At 42.0% G+C, this 22,948-nt stretch overlaps 1 protein-coding gene across 1 annotated transcript in view; it reads right to left on the reverse strand.

The window, feature by feature from the left end:
- Positions 1-22,948, reverse strand: part of XPR1 (xenotropic and polytropic retrovirus receptor 1) — a 146,549-nt gene that overhangs the window by 117,026 nt on the left and 6,575 nt on the right. Inside the window, exon 2 of the mRNA XM_048496150.1 lies at positions 13,849-13,900. Coding sequence (XP_048352107.1) covers positions 13,849-13,900 — 52 coding nt within the window. The remainder of the gene's footprint in view (positions 1-13,848; positions 13,901-22,948) is intronic.

Here is a 22,948-nt window from a genome sequence, read left to right on the forward strand (position 1 = left end):
AGCCTATCTGTTTACAAGGAAATAAATTCCACATCAGATGACAGACTAGCTACTAGAATTATCAACAGGTGAATGTTGGCAGAAGTGGAACTTCCTCAGCAATTCAGCTGTGTTTTAGCACAAAGTAGTCAGTATATGAGAGTCAACTTGGTATAGGGAAACTCAGGTTCAAATCCCCACTTGACTCATGGAAGTTTTCTGGGTGACCTTGGGCCAGTTACACACACTCATCCCTGACCTTGGCTAGTATTTGGATGGGAGACCTCCAAGGAACACCAGGGTCATGATTCAGAGGCAGGTAGCCAGGTGTGACTTGACAGCAAAAAAAAAAAGTCAGTACATCATGGTATTGAAGAGCTCTGTTTTGAGGATGATGGCAAAATTAGCTAGAACCTAAAATAGTCTTGAATAACTTCTAATGGGACTGGGTCTCATCTTCAGGATGCTTTGTTTATATTCTGTTGCTCCCCTTTTGGTGGTCCCCATAACATCTGAGGGACCTACCGCCCCTGCCCCCCCCCCCCCGGGGGAGGGGTTAGTGACTGGATGCAAGGAATTATATATTTGAATGCTGTATTTTATAGGAATTTTTTAGTTGTTTTAATCCTAATAGAGCCGTATGTTTTTTACTGTAAATTATTGATGTTTTAAATTGTGTTCTATCTATATGATGTTAGCTGCCCAGAGCCCTTCGGGGGTGGGTAGTATACAAAATAAATGAATGAATGAGTGAATATTCATCAGTGGCAAACAAGCATTACTTTAATCTAGAAATTCATCAAATTTAGCAGTGGACAGCCACTGATACTACCTGATGCATAATATCCTGGATGCATGAAACTGTAATCAAAGCCAGTCAAGTGAAAATGGTACTCAGCACTAAACCTTTTTGGGACAGCTGGACCACAGCCATAATCCAAATTCTTGGCAGGCTCCAATGGTGCACAGGCTAAGAAACCCAGCCACCCTTTGCTTTAATTACCTCACATTTATCATTCCCACTATTAGGGACATAAGGACCGGCACCCTAGAGGCTTGATCACCAATGGTGTTCAAACACAGCAAACACAGCCAGATTAAGCATGCTATAGTAGAAGCAGGCAGCTTACAGCTTCGGCAAATGTTCAGCAGGTGCCAATGTACAGTTTAAGCAACTCTCAAAACTTCCCAGCTTAACTTGCATACTTTACTTGTAGTATTTTGACTTACAGGGCAACAAAAACTTACTTCCTGCAAACACTGCAGTCTTTTGAAGGGTAAAACATAGAAGTCGTTCACAATCTGACTACTACCCATGTCTTAAAACGAGAAGAAAAATAGTTCACTCACCTATTAAAAAGGTATGCCATGCCTTCTTTCCTCGAACAAAATGTTGGTGATTTATACCCTACTCTGCATTTCAAAACAAATGCAGCACTTTCAGCCCACCTCACAAACCAGAATTCAGTTTTCAGTATCTGAAAGAAGTATCAGCTCGTACAGGGTCGTTTTTTTAAATACAAGGACTTCCAGGGAAGTTACACAAACTTGTTATTCCCTTCTACATTTTCCATGATTCACTGGGGGGTGGTGGTGGTTAGGGTTAGAGAAGAAACAATTTGACTGAATGAATACATATGAAATCCAGGGTGTTCCCCCAGGACTCACACTAGCTTTTGGAAGAACAATAAATACAAAGCCAATCTGCAATCTTTTCTCACACTGCACACTTTTGCAAATGCAGAGTGTCTGATGCAAAGATACTTCTCAACAGCTTTGAAAGCTTGTGTTTTCTTACACCCACACTGCTGAGGGAGATACGCAGAGAGCAAGCACCCTGTTATTTCTGTTCAGTCCTGGAATTTTTGCTAGCCAACTGTCTGAATGCCGACTTCATACAGTGGGTTCTCTTCAGGCAAAGAGTAGCTGCCCAAGATCTGCACCTCCAGTCAGGGACTGATGGCCCCATTTCATGTGTCAGGACCACAAATGTGTACAGAAAGCAAGAAACTGTAAGCTGAAGCTGTGGCTTTAATATCTGCAGCAGAACTCATTTAGTTTTGATCTTGAACGCTTATACCATTTCAAGACTGCTGAAAAGTTCAGAAAATCCCCAGCAGTGATGGCTAACAAAGTCCACAAATAACCAGACTATTCCAAATGTGCATTAAGAGGTCACATACCCTCAAATTCTTGCTCTGTCGTAAGAAATAGCGGGACATACTTTGAACAGGCATGCTGAGAACTTGACTGTCACCTTTGACATACTCTGAGAGACTGTCAATCCTTCCTCTGAAATTGAGATTTTCAAACACCATTTTAGTTTACAGAACAGTGGCTTTGCTGAATTAGCAGTCCAATGTTCTAATCATCCTGGACGTTTGCGTGCTTGCTCAAGCACCACACTGCCATTCACCCACCCCAGAACTACAACTCCTAAAGAGCACTGCAAGAATATACATAAGCCAAGACAGAACTCTCAAAGAAGACAGAGATGGTTGTTGTTGTTTGAAGAGGAGCTGACAGTCAGAGCTCAAATAAAAATGAAGTCGAGTGGGCTTTGATCATTTCTTGTATCTAATGCTTGCTAATTCTGATGACGACGAAGAAGAAGAGTTTGGATTTATATCCCCCCTTTCTCTCCTGTAGGAGACTCAAAGGGGCTTACAATCTCCTTGCCCTTCCCCCCTCACAACAAACACCCTGTGAGGTGGGTGGGGCTGAGAGAGCTCCGAGAAGCTGTGACTAGCCCAAGGTCACCCAGCTGGCGTGTGTGGGAATGTACAAGCTAATCTGAATTCCCCAGATAAGCCTCCACAGCTCAGGCGGCAGAGCTGGGAATCAAACCTGGTTCCTCCAGATTAGATACACGAGCTCTTAACCTCCTACGCCACAGGCAGAATAAACAGTCCATTCAGAAGAAGCCAACATCTTCCAGGGAGCCCTTGAACACTCCAAAATACTGTAGCAGGAATAAGATCGCAGATGCAGTTACAGTTTTCCACACTTCAGGGGTGAACATGAGCATCTCCTGAAGCACAAACAGAGATTTGGGACCTAGGATCCAACTAGGGATTCCACCCATATGGGATCTGGAGATCCCCCTGGAGAAAATGGATGCTTTGGAGGGTGGACTCTATTCACTGTACCCCACTGGGGTCCCTGTCCTCCCCGGCCCCATCTCCAAATCTGTGGGAGTTTCCCAACTTGGGTCAAGTATCCCTACCACCTCATCTTCCACTGGTGGTCAGGGAGGATCTAGCAACCCTAGACCCAACCCCCAAGGAACCTTGAAGATCAAGGCTCAGATTAGTTTTAAGCAAAAGGTCCAGAATGTGGTCAGGTAAGTGTTCACAGGAGCTGTCGTGGATAGATTAACCAAAGCTCTTGTCACCAGTTTTATGGTATCAGCACTTGGTCCATGTTGACCTTTTTGTACCTCATTTTGGAACTCTTATATAAGCTGGAAAAGTGACTCATTTCAGTAACAGAATTTTTAAAATGGATTATTTTGGGTATTTATAGACTTGCGCACATTTGGATGCACTTAAGTCTTCACTGCTGCAAGCCATGCTAGACTTCATCTCAATGGTGTGAAATGTTTAAACACCCAAAAGAGTCCCTTCTGACCAACCGATAGCATCAAGGAGCAGAAATCCGTGCAACACTCGGTGTACCTGAGCCTACACAGGTAAAACCAATTACATGGAACAAAGAACGTCAAGGCAATTTCTCATTAGAATTACTGATTGCCTCCCTTGTTAGTCACTTCTGCTACTCAATTACTCATCAGGCAGTATTCAGATTCAAGAACAGCAAAACCCTATGATAACATGTGAACTGAACTCAGCTCCACAAGGTCATGGGAGGTAGATTTATTTTCTCGCGGTGACAAACAGTTCCTTTACTATTTGGATCAATGTGCTCATTTCTGAAGACTCATGATTAGTAACTGTCTATGTCAGATAAGGAGCCCTAGCAGTCAGATAATTTGTTTCTAATTGTGGCTAGCCAGATCCCCCTGGGAAGTACACAAGCAGGACAGGCAGACCACAGTTACTCCAGCATTGTCCCCTGAATCCAGTAGCAAGATCCTCTCAACAATAAGATTCCACCCAGTTTTCATTGCTAATGGCTGGATAGAGCTATCTTCCATGAATCAGAACTTCACCCTGTCTCACAAAAAGATATTAGTATATTGCATATTCCTCCGCCACATAACTCAACATGCTGGACCTTCTTTGTTGCAGAATGCTCCGCCTGGGTCCTAGTGCCTAGCAAGCCCTGTTCCCCCTAGCCATTTGAAAGTTTGATGATAGTTGTTCATTGAACTACAAATGCCCTTGTTATCAAAGCGCCATGTTCAATAATGCACAAAATAATGGTTTTTGACAAAAGCATGGCATAAAAATGAATGATAATTCTCATATTTGTTTGGGACTATAGTCTAATGCGGAGGAATTTAATTTTTCTCGACCACTGCACCTCAACTGACCATACTAACACCTTTATCTGAGACAAAGTATAGCAACCATCACCAGATTTTTGCAGTGGTTAAAATTCTCCCTAATAATAAAACTGCAAAGATTGTCATGCCCTTATATAAAGCAGTGGTGCGACCGCACTTGGAGTACTGTGTCCAGTTCTGGTCGCCGCATCTCAAAAAGGATATTGAGGAGATAGAAAAAGTGCAGAGAAGGGCAACAAGGATGATTGAGGGACTGGAGCACCTTCCCTATGAGGAGAGGCTGCAGCGTTTGGGACTCTTTAGTTTGGAGAGGAGACGTCTGAGGGGGGATATGATTGAAGTCTATAAAATTATGCATGGGGTAGAAAATGTTGACAGAGAGAAATTTTTCTCTCTTTCTCACAATACTAGAACCAGGGGGCATTCATTGAAAATGCTGGGGGGAAGAATTAGGACTAATAAAAGGAAACACTTCTTCACACAACGTGTGATTGGTGTTTGGAATATGCTGCCACAGGAGGTGGTGATGGCCACTAACCTGGATAGCTTTAAAAGGGGCTTGGACAGATTTATGGAGGAGAAGTCGATTTATGGCTACCAATCTTGATCCTCTTTGACTTGAGATTGCAAATGCCTTAACAGACGAGGTGCTCGGGAGCAACAGCCACAGAAGGCCATTGCTTTCACATTCTGCATGTGAGCTCCCAAAGGCACCTGGTGGGCCACTGCGAGTAGCAGAGAGCTGGACTAGATGGACTCTGGTCTGATCCAGCTGGCTTGTTCTTATGTTCTTAACATGCTGAAGCTGCTTCTGAGTCCTCAGGACATGCTAGCCAGTGGCATTCTGAGAAGGGGTTACTTGGAAAACTGGGTTTGATTCCCTGCTCTGCCACTTGAGCTGTGGAAGCTGATCTTGTGAACCAGATTAGCTTGTGCACTCCAACACATATCAGCTGGGTGATCTTGGGCTAATCACAGTTCTTTGGAGCTCTCTCAGCCCCACCTGCCTGACAGGATGTTTGGTGGGCGGGGAGGGAAAGAAGATTGTAAACCCCTTTGAGTCTCCTTATAGGTGAGAAAGGGGGGATATAAATCCAACTCTTCTTCTTCCTCCTCCTCCTCCTCCTGGGGAGGCCAAAGTCTGACCCTGTCTGCTCTTATGCCGGCAATCCCCCCTTTCAGTAATGTGTGGCAGAGAGCTCCAAGAAGCTCAATCTGTTTGAAGGGCCATTTTCCCCAGAAGTCTCAGTATTTAGCAGTATATCTTATCAATATAATTGGACTTTGTTATTCCATCCCATCAAACACTGAGTGGGTCTGACACCACAAAGCAGAATATATGACGTACTCTCTATGGGTTCCTCTTTCATTTAAAGGTATTTAATCATCAAACGTGCTATCCAAATGAGTTTCTTGGCAGCCTTCCTGCAACCTTTAAGCAGATTAGCAAAATGAAACTGGTATCAATGTCAAAGAGCATCATAGCAGAATTCAGCCTGTTTGTTTGTTTTTCATTACGCTACAAAACAGACTGGGTTTCAGAGGTCAGTAGGAATATTCATACACGGCCACACAAGGCGACTGTTTCGTTTTCCCTCCTTACCATTCAGAGAAAAAAAGGAAGGAACAATATCATACATTAACACGCACCCTGACCAAACCAGGTTTGTGATAGAATTATATTTTTAAACATTACAGCAACTATATAACTCACTCAGAGATATGCGGGGGAGAAAACTGTTAAAAGTTCTCCAGTACTTAAATTTTCCATAGAATTTTTTTTTCACTTTCTAAAGATTCGTTGTTCTATAAAATTAACAATGAATAAATGTCTCCGACCATACAATATTAGCCAGGCTTGGCATTTTCAAAGTTGTAATAGATGACTTTCTGGTTATTATTCTGTATGTTTTGGTTATTTTTAAAACTGCAATATCAAGTAATGAGTTTGCTAGTTGGCTGTACAGGTTAAATCAAAACTAACACTAAAATTTGTATTTATAATGTTTGTGTGGGGAGGTTATGATCACTTGCAGCCCCAGAAAACCTAGTACAGCATGCATAGCAGTACAGCATGTACAGAAGTACAGAATGCAAAGGGCTAGAAAAGAACATCTCTCCATAATGTGCAGAGAATTGTGTTTCCAGGGAGAATGTAAACACTTAACACTCCCCCTCTACTGTCTGAGATACTACAGCCCATTTTGCCACTCCCCAATTCTATTTCTTTTTGCTTCAAAGTATAACACCAGGCTTTAGGTACATGCCTCCAAATACACACCAGGGCTCTCTCGATTTTTAACTTTGGATGCAACATGAGGGGATCAACATGAGGAGATCTAAGATCAAGCTGCAGCCCTGGCTTTCAGAAGGCAACAAAACAGAGACCTGTGTCCATTTCTTCCATCTTCCTTAAATTTCTTTAAAATAGCAGAGGTTTTGTGTACATTTATGTCAGACTGAAACTGCGATACAGCCTCAGGGGGACGGAAGGATTTAACCCCTTCCCCTGGCAAAGTAAACTGCCCCGCCCCTGTGGTATTGTTTTGCCCCAGTAGAGAAAACATACAGGAGAGAAAGTGTCCACTGACCCCACCCTTCCAGACACTTGCTATCTTCCAGAGTACCTCTCCTCTTTATAGCCTCAGTGTGATATGGAAGAAGAGCTTCCAAAGGCACCCTCAGTTCCCCTCCTCTATCCCCCCTCACCTTCAGGAGTATTGCTCATCCTTCTTGGCCTGCTCCCATTCACAGACCACCATCCCCCTTCCCATTCTCCATCCCTCATAGCTGAACCTACCCTGCAAGAGGCCATGAAAGGCAACCTCCAGCTATTGGGCAGCTGCTCTCCCAACCCCAGATCACTGATAAATTGAGCACTGGGCCAAGATGTACTTTGATATTGTGTTCTATGTTTCCTTTCTGAAGAATTACCTATCCTTCATCTATATTATGTCATCAAACAATTAAACATAATGTTCATCCATTTCAGGGTGCTAGTTCCACTTTTGTAGCATAGTTTTATTGCTGGTCATCCTGGACATTCATCCAAATGAGAGGCAGAGCCCAGTGTTTAAGGAAAAACCCTTGTTTCTAAGAATCTTGCTTCCCATTTCATGATCACACACACACAAAACAGAACAACAATCAGTGATGGCTAAGAAAATAATGCAAGAGTAGTAAGAAAAAAACAAGGAAGAGACAGCAGTTCCAGTCACAGTCACTTCTGCAGCCAACACAGAAAATTAAAACCTACTTATTTTAATAGTATGCAATTATCTAGGATGGAGGTAGCAAGACATGGTCCTTTCTCTGGAATCCGCTGCCTTAAGAAGTTTTTCCATGCTATGAATGACTCCACACAAGCAATCTCAAGAGAAACCTGTCAAAAATGCACAGAACCACTGCTAAGTAGCCTTGTTTCTCACACATCAACACCACAATCACTCACAAAAGAAACCACAAAAAGTGAACTTGGATTTATTGATACATTAACACACAAGATTTTTATGTGAATTAAAAACAGAGTAGGAAAAGAATGATAAATGTGGCAGGTCGTTTTAAAAAAATCGAACTGAAAACCATGGTCTCAAGAAATCTATCAAGTTTCAGTGCTGCTGAAACCCATTTGAAGGATAGTGGAACACATTCCCCTTGAGTCGAAAGTGCATTGCAAATGAGCACAAAAGCCTTTGCAATTGGAAACGGAAACACATAATTAAAACACATCCCCTCCAGCACAGGTACGAAGATAACTATCTTATATACCAGAAATAATTCCCTTTGCTTTCTTTTTCCTCCTCTTTGAGCAGATTTACACAATCATGCTGGAAGTACATTGGAGGTTGTAAGTCATTTTCATTTAATAAAAAGATCCAGATTGTTTTAAACAAAGGAAAGATACAATGCTAAATAAAGAGAACAGCAGATAAATACCGGGCCAAAAACACCACTAATGTTTATGGGTCACAAATGAGGATTACAAGATTTAGCATTATCTGACAGCAACCTGCAAAGGACAGTTCACCTTTCCCCCCTTTAAGACCATTTTAAAGCATTCAACACCACCCATTTTGCAAAGATTCCGTGGAAAATATCAAGCGTGGACTCTGGTCATTCAAGCAGATAATCAGAATGAATAATTTACAGGCATGCTTTAATCTTCCCTGCCACTGAGGAGAGCTGAATTCTAAGGAGCTTGGGGAGATACCAATACAGCTGCTAACCAAGTAGAAATAATCAGTCTGCGGCCAGCAGACCCCTCTCACTGAGGGGCAAAACAACAAAATACTATTGGCTTGCAAAGAACGGGATTTCATTCTTCCTTTCCAGAGCCATTTGCACCTCCAAGGAAAAGTGAGGCTGCCATGCAAAGCTCATAAATCCACATATTTAAACCCTCTTTCATATAAACAAAAAGAGCTGGTTTTTGAAACATGAGTTCTCAGGAAAAAAAATCATCAAATGGTTATGTAGCCTTTAGTATGGGACTCAAGCATACCCCTAGCAGTCAAGGGACAAACAGTCTTATTACAACAACCACCCCCCAAGCTTGAAAAGCCTAAAAGAAGATTTATGCTAATTTCATTAAGGCGACCTTCCGACACCAGAAAATCTCTTGGGAAATGTAGGGAAAGCACCTGCAGCAACAATCAGTGCAGACCAGCTGGGATCCATGTGTGCATCAGCTAGCTAATGTACTCAACAGGGTACAAGCAAGAGAATACGATGCTACAGTGCCCATTCACTGTTTCTCTCCACCAACAAAAGAGCTGTGAGTCTTTACATGTTCTTGCTAATTTATTTGATACCCAGAAAATGTTCTTCCATCTAGTCCAATGAGTCAGCATGGTGTAGTGGTTAAGAGCAGCAGAGAGAACCAGGGTTCAATTCCCCACTCCTCTACATGAGGCCTGCTGGGTGACCTTGGGCCAGCCACAGTTCTTTCAGAACTCTCTCAGTCCATGCAGAGGCAGGCAGTGGCAAACCACCATGAATATCTCTTGTCTTGAAAACCCTATGGCCATGGTGGCGAACCTTTGGCACTCCAGATGTTATGGACTGCCATGCTGGCAGAGGCTGATGGGAACTGTAGTCCATAACATCTGGAGTGCCAAAGGTTCATCACCACTGCCCTATGGGATCTCCATGAAGCCAGCTGTGACTAGACAGTGCGCCTGCAAACACATACACACTATCCATAATGATTCCTCAACCTCATGTTATTTTACGTTTAATTTCTGTACCGCCCTCCCCCATAGGGCTCAGGGCAGTGCACAACAGGATAATAATACAGTACCTATACAATAGTCATGATATTGGCAACATCAGTAATTAACAACAATCAATAAACCAGGGACAATGTTTCAATATCAGCAATACTCCACATAATCAACATAATATGTTATAACAACCCTCATAAAATATAATCAACATCATACATCAGAACAGCATAACAATTCTTAATATAACAATGCACAACCATGTCCAAAGTGTCCTGACAACATAATGTAACATCACAATCTTCAGTAATAATATCATCACACATGACAGTAAAAAAATACGGTAATCTCAGTCCTTCACCCAAAGTCCAACCTGGATTTCTGCAAGCTACAGTCCTGCTTATATATTTTTGAGTCTGATGTGACGTTCAAAGAGTTCAAACACATGCCATGAAATTTTAAAAAATATTGTCATCTATATTTGCCAAAAAATATTTGCTATAGAGGCTCAGCTTTCTAACTCATGCAGCAATAAAGTATTGATCAGGGTTTGCTCTACTGACACACTTTGCTGCAGCTCTCCTGATAATCAATGGAAGTGCATACACTCAAACAAGCTAGCTATACCCCAGTATTTAGGAATAGTTCCTTGGTTTCATTGGCTCCTCTCTGCAAGACTCTCCCAAATTCCAGGCAGAGGTTCCTCATAGGCCAATAACCTACAATACTTTTCAGAGGAGACAAAATGCTATAGTTCTTCTAGTTGCCAGCAGACTGTTGTGGTATAAGTGTTACAATCTAACTCATGTATAACTTATTAAATACGCAAAAATAATAAATCAAACAAGGAACATACTATATACATAAAGCATTACAACAGTACAGAATTTTTACTATTTTGAAACATCACTGGTGGATGCACTACCACAAAAGATCTGGTCGGGTACATTCCCAGCAAACAGTGGACTACAGTGGATTGGTTGGGTACATTCCCAGCAAACAGTCCTACAACTATCTTCTACTTTTCAAAGGAAGATTTCCTCCAAAGGAGAATGGCTGCTTTTTGATGGAGAAAGTCATCTTCTGATAATTTTGTTTTTGTTCTACATTGAAGAACTCTTTGCTAGAGGCAGATTTGGTAGAAAGAAGCCATAGGATCCATTCCAATGCTCAAATTCTATTTCTAAAAGAGAAACTCTTAGAGACTTACTTCCATCTCATACAGATTATCCAGCCAAGTGAAAGAGCTGGCAAATAAATTAAGCAATGGTCACGCTTACTAACACTTCAGCTACAAGTGCCTAGGTTTCCCCAGGAACATTAGCATCTTCACCTAGATCCATTCTTCGTATTTTTTCTTGCAACTTAAGCAATAATTTAGTTGGTCACTTCAAAAGCCAGATGGGTAAATCAATTACATTAAAACACTGCATACCATCAAAAGAAATGATTTTTAATTCTTTTTGAAGATTCTAAACAAGAGTAGCAATTCATAACAGGTTTTTTTTAACATCCGACTTGTTTAATAAGATAAAAGAAAGCTACATTTTAGGAGCTTATCTGGAAAACTCTGAGATTCCTGAAGCTGACAATATTTGTGTTCTACTAGAGCCGTGGTGGCGAACCTTTGGCACTCCAGATGTTATGGACTACAATTCCCATCAGCCCCTGCCAGCATGGCCAATTGACCAGGCTGGCAGGGGCTGATGGGAATTGTAGTCCATAACATCTGGAGTGCCAAAGGTTCGCCACCACTGTATTAGAACAAGGGGCAATCTACCTTGCACCAGCACAGGGGCAATCTACCTTGATGACCGGGCACCATGGCACCCCATTACGCCCCATCAAGAAGCTACCTCTGTCGCCTAGGCCTATCAGAACAAAACGCGCAGTGGCAGGCTGGAGGGCAGTGGTGACCTTAGCTGGCCTCTGGTGTCCAGTTGACCCCTGTGGATAAGGAAGCCACCAGCAGAGATATGCAATGGTTTTCATAGCATATCTCTACTCCTCCTTGTGGGAGAGTTCCGAGTTTTTAAAAAGTCCCTCCAACACAGATAGCTTATCATTACTCAGTGAAGATGCTTGCATGGTGATGGCAGCCACTGCCCCAAAGCAAGTCTTTTTTGCAGGTCTGCAAGCTCAGCTGGACAGAAGTCCACCTGCTTTCCAAAAAACTGGGTGGGGGCCGAGAAAGGTGCTGGCAGTGGCTGCACCCCAGGGCACCCTGTGTGTGTGTGTGTGGGGGGGGGGATTCCTGCCACCATGGGCTCCAGTGGTGCAGATTTCCCAATGATTATGGCTCCCTAGCATTCATGGAGCTTCCTGCCCTGAACAAAAATTGTGTAACATATAAATTTAATATTTAATATTCACACCTATTCACTGAATATTCACTGTGAATGAAGCTACTGATCACCTGTAGTGCAGCGAAGCAACAGCCCAAGGCTTATTTGGGAGCTGCCTTTGTGTCCACATAGCAGGGAGCAGGTGCAGAAAAACACGCTCAGCTCCTAGCCTTTTTCGCTTGCCACCCATTCCCCCCACCCGCTCATTCGCATATAAGTCAAGGGGGACTTTTTCAGCACAAAAAAAATGTGCTGAAAAAGTAGACTTATACGCGAGTATATAAGGTAATTTTGGAAGTACCTGGAAACAAAAGTAGCATGAATGGATCAGGATTGAACTGGGGGCATCAGGGAGGTAGGCAACTGTCAGCCTCAGGTTGGTGCCTCAACAGTGTGGGTCTCTGGTGTGTCAAATGAAGGGTTACACATAGTATAGAGCAATAATCCTTCAATGATTGGTGTGACTAATCAACTAAAACTTTAATCGCAGATTAAAAAGGCATATTGGCTAATTAGGAAAGTTATACTAGCCTTCAGGAACAGTCGGTCTTTGTGTTCTCACAAAGACTGAAGGAATGTGAAGCTTTAAAACTACTCTTGAGCATTTTCAGAAATAGCTTTAAAATCAGTGTTCAGGGTTTTCACATCTGTAGACTGAATGAAAGAGTCACGCAGCTAGAATGTACATGTGATTTCCAAATGGAAACAATTTCTGCTTTTTTTACTGCAGCAACAGCATCCAGAAGTCACATATTTTAGGCTAAGTGGGTCCCTCTTAGTTGTGTCTGTTAAGAGTCATAGTGTAATGTGGACAAGTGTACAGCAGGCATTAGTTGAGCTATGAGTAAGGTGGAACTCACATCATGCTGAAGAACTATGTATGTTGGGCTCTTTCGTTGACAAACAAGAAGTAACACAGCCAAACAGGAAATGCTATCTACATGAAGCTTTTCCAATGAAGGTGTTGGAGCATTCAGCAAGAACTAGAGGTCAAGTAATCCAGTGCATGAGATTATCTACCCCCTTTCCTTTCTTCTTTGTCTCTCTTTTTACCACACTGCCCTTTTCCTTTCTGGCACATCCACTGTTGGTTATATGCACCAATTTATTTATTCTCTTCATTTATTTCCATTGCAGTAAATAAGCCAGATCATACAAACCATTCACATGAGACATCAACAAAGTGAGAAGTAGGAAGCGACAATTAGTGGGGTCAATTTCACCAATTTCTCCTTCCTCGTTGCAGAACTGCAGTGTCATTTTGTCCATACAATTTCCCTGATCCCCAGAGGCTGCTAAGGGGAAGGCAGTAAAGACCAATGTCATGCAAGCAGTCTTGGTCTTGTGGTTCACAGGATCAATTTTATGTGAACCAATAAAAACAGGATGTATATACAAGCTCCTAAGATTGTGGGGAAGGGGAAGAAGAGGCTAACTAGTGAAGCAGCCAACTAATGCCTTCATGACCATCTGAATTTAAAAAGCTCAACAGATCAATGGAAAGGTAAAAAGGAATCAGATACCATCACTTCAATGTCCAGATAACCTGTATTTGGTGAATACTTGTCCTGCAGACACATGGTATCAGAAATAAAAACAGATTTTTGGCCCACAATGTGAAAATACAGAGAATAATGTAAAAAGCAAAGCAGACTTTAAATGGAGCTTTGGAAGGAAAACATGAAGATAAACTAATAAGCAAGGAATAAAATGAACACAAAACAGAGCTGCCTCTACTTAACAAACCAATTTGAGATTACTTTATTCATAGAGAAGGGGAATCGGGCACGGTACTCAAAGCTCAACAGCTAATGGAAATGTATACTTCACGTACCTTCTATCGATGGTGCCTGGTCCTGAGCTGCGTACAGCATCTCCTTAAAAGCCTATCAAAAAGGAAGAGGGGGGAGATTAAATGCCAGCACAAACACATTAAGTCACTTTGATAAGACTATTTTAAAAACTGAGTAGCCGTTATACTTACTTGTAACATCAAAGTACATAAGTAGAGCATGTTTGCTTGAAGGATTTAGAACAAGCAACAGATCTGTTTAAAGACACCTTTGTCATCTTTCTAAGATCTTCAGTTTCTAAGTATCTTTATCCAAGTGAATGTTTAGGAATTGCTACCACTGGAACAAAACAGCAGCATCTCTGACTTTGATGCTACTTCCCGGCAGATAGAATCAGAACAAAAGGAGATGGATTCAATTCACAATATTGCAACCAAGGTTTGTAAAGCTCACAATTTTGCAAAGCTAGTTAGCATGTTGAGCCATAATTTGGACTAAGAAAAATGTGCAATGCAACTGAGTCCATTCCTTTATTAAAATATCTGTTGTGCTTTTAACTTCAGGACTTTCCCTAGTCAATAGTTCTGTGGAGGGAGCAAGGTGTGTAAGCTTTTATGCATCCTGCAAAGTGGCCTGCCGACTTATTGCCACAGCAATAGATCCTCCGCCTCCATCCTTTGCTTTCATGTTGGCAACTGAAAGGCCACATAGAAACCTCAGAGAGCCAACTTTCAAACTAGGGGCTGCTCCCCTGAAAAGTACCAAGAGCAATGCTTAAAAAGGGAACGGTTTTAAAACAGGCCAGCCTTAGACGCTACAGTTTTAAGGTAAATATCAGATTTCCATTAAGTACAACCTGAAATATGAGATATGTATGAGAAGATGGAACAAGCTAGTAAATCCAAACTCTGCTGAACATGCAAGAGGACTTTCCTCAGAGGTGGTTTCAGGAGTGCCAGACAATGCTTGTGCCTCCAAACCAGAATGCTGAAATACTACGTAAATTGGAATTGCTGCCTGACAAGAAAACACTTCCTGCAGCAAACTGCAATTGCGTCAATTGTATGAAGACCAGCCCTTGTGCTTTGGAAGACCTTGACAAGGTCTTGTATTTCCCAGGATGCATTCAAAAGATAGACTGACCCCAAAACAGAAGACTATGAGCTCCCTTGTTTTTTTCCTACCATGACCTGAGCAGCTCACAGATTTTGGTCAGTAATTTGCATTTGCTGAATCAGATGTAATGACGAATTGCAGAGCATTTCTAGCTTACAACCAGATGGAAGCTGCGGCTTGGAATAATTCTGGCTTGTAAATTTGACAAAAGAGAGTACATGACCTTGAGGAAGAAAGACCAATTTGGTTATCCAAATGTAAGCCAGTTTCTCAAACAACTAGAACAAGGAAGTTCATAGAAATATGAAATCTTGGGGGGGGGGGGGGGGGGGAGAGAGGAGAGGAAAACTCAAGAAAAAACTACAAAATCCCCCGCCCCTTTTAGACTTCCTTCCGTTTTTTCCAATGGAAAATCTGAGATCTAGGGGACCACTAAAATACCCTTGACATATTTTCTTTTTTAGCATAAATTGGCTCTTGAACATCACGATACATTTAAGCGGTAACAGAATTTTATATTCAGGGAATTCAATTTTTCAGCATTCAGAATATATAATTCCCACTGCATGCTGTCGAAAGTTCATTTCAGTTTCAATCATCTATTTATTATTTTAAATATGGTCAATTTTCTCCAAAAACTGAAGATCCACCAGAACTGCAGGGGGTGGGGGTGGGGAGATATAATTTCTTCCCTTTCCAGCCCCTGCTTTGTTCCCCCATTCACTCCTCCCTCTGTCCAAAGAATACGTTTTCTTTTGTATAATTGAAGGCTTTCACGGCCGTACTCAACTGCTTGAGGTGTGTTTTCCGTGCTGTGGTCTGGTAGATCTTGTTCCTAACGTTTCGCCTGTAACCGTGGCTGGCATCTTCAGAGGTGCCAGAGGAAAGTCTGTTACACACTGTGTCCAGTCTTCTTTTCTTTTGTTTAATACAAAATTTCCGCTTGATATTTTCAATTTCTATTTCCCCAACCTCTTAGGTGGCAAAAACGAAGATACATGTGCCTAACTTTACTCAACCAATGGGCCAGTTGCCTGTTGTTCCTGAGGACACCTGCATTTTTTTTCTATGCAGGACTTACCCAAGCCGCTTAACTCAATGCTAGAGGCTGGATCCAAAGCACTACAAACAAGTTCTGCTCATGAAATGGAATTTTCCAGCCTCCTCTCTCCTGCAGTTTACCTGCCTCTCAAATACTATATCCAGGAGTCAAGGGACCAACAAGAAGAGAGCTGAACAGAACAGAAAGCCTTTATTGGCATATTAAAAAAACACAATAGCTACAAAACAAACCAATACAGCAAAAGAAGAGAGCTGAGTATGATGCACAGATCTACAGAGGGACTCTGGTGATGGGTGGGAAATAAATTTACAAAAATAAACAAATAAAGGGAGAAATCAGTGACAATCATGACCCCTCGAACAGTTTCCAGGAAGCTGTTTCAGAAATCTGTGTCCTTTACCTAGGTTTTGTGACAAGCCTCAGAGGAGGACCAAAAAAGTCTGGATTAAGATGAAGCAGAGTCAGCTGACAAATAGGAAAAAAGATTGCAAATGCATCCGTTGCAAACATTACTGAAACCAATAATTCATGCCATGGCGGACTGAAGATTTGGTGTGTTGCTTGTTTTTAACCATTTTGAAACAATGAACTTCAGCTTGGCAAATCCATCTTTCAGCAAATCCATCTCCATCTTTCATACCTGAAGCCTACACTTTGAAAAAATAAAAGTAGACTTCTAGAGGGAAACAAACATCAGCCATTCAAAAAAAGAAGTTAGTTTCAGAAAGTAGTCATATTTGCCTGCAGTAGAAAAACAGATTCAAGTCCAGCAGCATCTTAAAAACCAAGGAAGAGCTTTTGAGAGTGAGATATCAAAGTTAGACAACTGTTGACTGACTTTATAATAGTTTGAAACATCAGTGCAATGATCTAAAGGACGTGTCTGTATATGTTAGTGTGCTCTGGAGGATGACAAGTCGGAAGCAAGCATCTCCCAAAGGGTTTGCAGCTAAATCCACGAACAGTGCTCTAGCCCAAAAGGCGTTATACAGCATCGCCTAAGGCACTGTTTATTAATTTACACCTTAATTGCTTCCCAGCAAACTTGTATTTTGAGAACGGTGCTACCTTATGGTTAAAAAAAGTTGCAAGATTCCACTGTTTAATTTCCCAAATGGTAGAAATGTTATCGCTGGTGCTCCAAGCCATAACACCTCATTGCTTGCCTATTATATTTCTATGGAGTCAGACAAGTCACTTAGTATACTAAAAGGGCAAGAGCAAGGAGAGTTGGAACTGCTGTCCACACCATAGCAAGATTTTTTAAATTTAGTATTGCTAACTTCACACCTTGCAACAGCAATTCACACTGCCTGGCTCCAACTAGCTCCATATTCATGCTGCTGATGTTGAGGGATGCTCTAATCCGCCACATTCCAAGCAGCATTTTCTATGTACTTTCATCAAGTTGTGCAACAAATAGATTCATTTCTTCACTTTTACTTATGTAAAAGCTAAACTGAAGCTGCTTAGAGATGCTGGTAGAAAGGAACCAAGCAATTCAATGTTTTAATGTGAGCCAAGAATACACATTTAGAGAAGCTCAAGTAAGATACAGATGTGGGCAAAACATTAGGAGCTAAAACTACCAGTCCACAGTCACACAGCCTAGAACAGTGGTGGCGAACCTTTGGCACTCCAGATGTTATGGACTACAATTCCCATCAGCCCCTGCCAGCATGGCCAATTGGCCATGCTGGCGAAATGTAATCCTCTTATCTAGATATAAGTCACCACCAACCTAAACCACAACAGACATCAGTGACATAGGTATAGATTTTTTTATGAGGGTCTGGAAGGGCTATGCCTGCGGGAGGGTGCGCCTGCCAAGCCGCCCGACAAAGTACTTATAAAAGCAGCTCTCCGAGGCCAGGGACAGCAGACTCCCCTGCCCCGCCTGCCCCCCCCACACTGTCTGGTCTCCCAGCTGGCAGCCGAAAGTCCCTTCTGCCCTCCCCTCCGGGCAAAGGCGTAGTTAGGGAAAATGGAGCCCGGTGAAAATCTGAGCCCCCCCCCATGGGTGGCCACTGTGGAATCCACCCTTAAATAGGATAACTTTCAATGGTGTTTAAATTAGGGAGCCCAGATTCCCCTTTTAAATCCACCTTAAAGGCAGAATCTGGGATCCCCAGTTAAAACAACATTGAAAGTGATGATGTTTCGGGGTGGATTATCCCCCATCCTGAAACAGCATCACTTTCAATGTTTTAACTGGGGACCTCAGATTCTCCCTTTAAATCCATGCCGAAGGAGGTGGATTTAAAAGGAGAATCTGAGGAAATTTGGGGGGTGCCTGCTGTCAGGATGCAATTGTTAAGCTAGCAGCACCAAACTTTCAGGGTATCTTTAGGAGACTCTCCTGATGATACCACCCATGTTTGGTGAAGTTTGGTTCAGGGGGTTCAAAGTTATGGACCCTCAAATGCGTAGCCCCCATCTTCTATTAGCTCCCATTGGAAACAATGGGGGATGGGGCACCCCCTTCGGGAGTCCATAACTTTGGACCCCCTGAACCAAACCTCACCAAACGTGGGTGGTATCCTCAGGAGAGTCTCCCAACAAATCCCTGAAGTATTGGTGCTGCTAGCCTAAAAACTGCGCCCCCTACAGGCCAAAAACAAAAAAACACTTTAAAAATACAAAAACCCCACAAACAGGGGCGGAACTTCGGACATGTAATGGGGGTTGAACCCAAGAACCCCTCCTTACCTACATCCTTGACAGATACCCTAACCCTTTACACACACAATAGTAGAACAACATTCAAGTCCAGAAGCAACTCAAGGACCAACAAAGATTTTCCAGGGAATAAGCTTTTGTGTCAAAGCTCACTTCATCAAATACCTGAGTTTTCAATCACAAAAGTTTATACCACAGAAAAAAAATTAGATGCTTTTGGACTTGAATTTTGTTCTTTACAAAAATAATGAAAATGTAGTATTGGTAACTGAAGAACACCTCAAACAGATAGGCAATATCTACTAAGAGACTAGGAAACAATAAGGCCTGCGGTAAGATGTTAACTGGCATTTTTAACAGCCAGGGAAAGGATTATTTAGCGCCCTTATTCTTCTGTACAGTTTCAGATCCCCAGCTTCCTATACCCCAATGATGCCCTAACTCAGATCCTGCCACAATTCTGGTAATTACCTGCTTCAGAATTTGTAACGTGCTATCAGGAAATGGCATAGATTTCCAACATTTCATCCAGCACTAAAACTTGACAGATATGTGCTACATTGCCAGTTTCTATACTCAAATTACTTGTAAATGACACTTAATGAAATGTCTAATATCAAGTAATACTAGAGGTGGAAGAGCACAAAGCCCACAGAGTTACTGAGCTCGAAGGCATGAGGAGAGAGATTATCAGAACTGCAAAAAGTTACCCAATCAAGAACAAAGGGGTGGCAGGGAGAAGGACCAGAAAGAACAGTTTGGAGAGGAGACATCTGAGGAGGGATATGATTGAAGTCTATAAAATTATGCATGGGGTAGAAAATGTTGATAGAGAGAAATTTTTCTCTCTTTCTCACAATACTAGAACCAGGGGGCATACATTGAAAATGCTGGGGGAAGAATAAGGACTAATAAAAGGAAACACTTCTTCGCACAACGTGTGATTGGTGTTTGGAATATGCTGCCACAGGAGGTGGTGATGGCCACTAACCTGGATAGCTTTAAAATGGGCTTGGACAGGTTTATGGAGGAGAAGTCGATCTATGGCTACCAATCTTGATCCTCTTTGATCTCAGATTGCAAATGCCTTAGCAGACCAGGTGCTCGGGAGCAGCAGCAGCAGCAGAAGGCCATTGCTTTCATATCCTGCATGTCAGCTCCCAAAGGCACCTGGTGGGCCACTGCGGGTAGCAGAGTGCTGCACTAGATGGACTCTGGTTTGATCCAGCAGGCTCTTTCTTAAGTTCTTAACACTTCCCTTTAAAGGGAGAAAACAGACAGAGAACAATGTATTGTCAAAGCCTTTCATGGCAGGAATCAATTTGATGTTTTGAGTTTTTTAGGCTATGTGGCCGTGGTCTGGTAGTTTATGCTCCTAACATTTCACCTGTATCTATGGCTGGCATCTTCAGATGTATGTCACGGAGGGATATGGTGGAGTGTATAATTTGTCTGCCTCACAGGAGCGCAAGTATATTTGCATGTGTCTGAGTAAGAAAACACATTAGCTGGAAACATGTTAGCGGTCAAAGACTTCCAGACTCATTAACACACCAGCTTACTGTGAGGTCCTCAGGCAAAAGAACTGCACATATTGTCACTGACAAAATCAGTGGTGCCATTAGCCTTGTGGGCAGAGCAGGACAGGATATAACAGTTAGTATTTGGTGGCATTCTATTGCGGGGCTTCAAACATCTTTCGTTCTTTTCATGAGGGGCGATGTAGTAAATCCACCCTGAACTTTCATGATAGCATCACTTAGTTAAATTGAAAAAACTAATTATAATCTGGTTCACTTATACCCCCTGTTGTAAAAAAAATCCCACGTTTCAATGCCACAAATCAAAACAGACCTCTAGCAAATTTGACATTTCAGATCATACTATTTCTCATTTGTGAAAAATGTGATAGAAACCATCTATGCATTACACTAGAAGTTGGCTAAGAGTCACACTCCATAAGCCTGCCTGCTGTACTGCCTTTGCTTCAGATTCAACACACTAAACTATTTATTGCTTTGACGAGAGGGTACCCTTAATTTGGCATTAAGAATTCATAGTGTAGCCTGCCGGAAGAGTATCAACTACTAATGAGCTGGAAGTATGTATGCATTGGTGATAAGGGGCAATTATAAAAGCCATGGTATTAAAGAATGACTTTTCTCCCTTGCAACTTTTCTTTACGTCAAAATAAGCTAACACATTAATGAAACCTTCTGTCTCTTCCCTACAATCTGTCGTCTCCATATGGATTCAGTCAAGATAAATGCCTTTTCTACAAGCACATAAAAGAAACACAGCAAATACATGTTCTTCTATAACAAACTAAAAGCAGAAAGAACTCCACATAGGGACCGCACACAGGCACACGCAGCCCTTTCACTTTAGCATAGATAGGCAGTGAATTTAAGAGCTTCCTCTACCATCACTCATGCTACAGGATTTTAAAGAATAATTAACCTAAGTCCTCACAGACTCCTGTATTCAATAGGTTTAGTCCTACAAATGTCCACTACCTTGTAGAGCCTTTTTCCAGTGCAAGGAGCCTTCTGACAGTGGTACACCTCCCATACTAGATTAAGGGTCTTTGTGGTGATGGTGGACTCCACTGTTAACAGAGCATAAGATCCAATTCAAACCTATCCTATTCATAATCCCTACAACTGTGTAATTTGAAACGGGGGTGCTTCAGAACATGATTTTAAAATTGTGGAATGAATGAGATGCTGATCGATAATGCTGTGCTATGATATGTCCTTTTTCCCTGCTGGAATAAGTTAGACTGTATTACTTGCTAAACACCACTGAATCACAGAAGCCCATCACAGGGTAGTCAGCTGACAGAGGCAGCCTAATGCCACAGTGGCTCTGATGAAATTCTGCTCCAGTCTTCCCTTCCACCTGTGTGTTCTAAATTTTGTACATTGCATATCCTCAAGTCCAAGGCAAATCTATTTGGCTTCAACTTAGAAGTATCTTCTGAAATGGAATTCACTCCATGCCCCCCAATCACATGCCCCGACTACACCTCCTTTCTTCACCTGCCTGTTTGTGGCAGGTAATAGGACACATACTAAATCTTTTAAGGTATTTCAAAACTAGTATCTTGACTCTAACCTACAGGCATAAGTTTAATTGTTAATCAATTCAAGATTTAAGTAATCTAGTGGATGTTGTTTTAATGGATGTTAGCAGCTTTGACTTGGGAAGGGAGGCTTAGAGTCAAGTATATGGATTTTTATTTTTCATGCTATTGTACTAATAGTGTTTAACATAACAGACAATAAAAATTAGCACATACCTCCAAAAATAACAGGGAGTTTTTTCTTTCTTAACTGTAACATCAAGTTAATATCCCAAAAAAATCAGCTTTTACAATGTGCTGGTGATATGCTAATTTATTTAACTGTAATTAATCAGTGAAAAGGTAATCAACTACAAGTTATTTAATTAATTAGCAGCCCTAATTCTACACACCTTATACCTGCTTGCTGGCTTGCTCCTTAAACAACACTGACTTAATCTATTACCCCAGAGTTGACTGAACCTGGGTGAAAACATCCAAACCTACCATAGCTTTATTCTCAAAAATGACCCAACGTGTTTTGAGTTTTGCAGCTTCATTTCAAGGGTATATGTTAAACTCTGCCCTGACCTGGACAGCCCCATGCTAGCCCAAACTCATCAGATCTCAGAAGATTAGCAGGGTTGACCCTGGCAACTATTTTAAAGGGAGACCTCCAAGGAACACCAGAGTCATGACACAGAGGTAGGCAATGGCAAACCACTTCCGAATGTCTCCTTCTTTGAAAACCCCATCAGGAGTCAGATGGGACTTGATGGCAAAAGAAATCGTAAACTTTATAAGGGGGAGGGGAGGTGAACTACATTTTAAATCACCTTAAACCAGGGGTCTTCAAACTATGGCCCTCCAGATGTTCATGGACTACAATTCCCATCAGCCACTGCCAGAATGGCTAAGTGGCAGGGCTGTTGGGAATTGTAGTTCATGAACATCTGGGGGGCCATAGTTTGAAAACCCCTGCCTTAAACACAGTTTAGGAGCGGCGTGGCGTAGTAGTTAAGTGCTTGCACTGCCACTGACACAGTCAGGAGTTCGAGCCCCCTGTGGGTCAGATATTCTGGAAGCTGGCTCATGGTCAACTCAGTTATCCATCCATTCCTTGGTCGGTAAATGAGTGAAGAATAGCCGGGGGTAAAGAATAGCTTGGCAAAGCAAAGGCAAACTACCCCACAAAAACGGCTTGCCTATGAAATCACTA

This window comes from Sphaerodactylus townsendi, linkage group LG05 (assembly GCF_021028975.2).
Source record: "Sphaerodactylus townsendi isolate TG3544 linkage group LG05, MPM_Stown_v2.3, whole genome shotgun sequence".
NCBI lineage: Eukaryota > Metazoa > Chordata > Lepidosauria > Squamata > Sphaerodactylidae > Sphaerodactylus > Sphaerodactylus townsendi.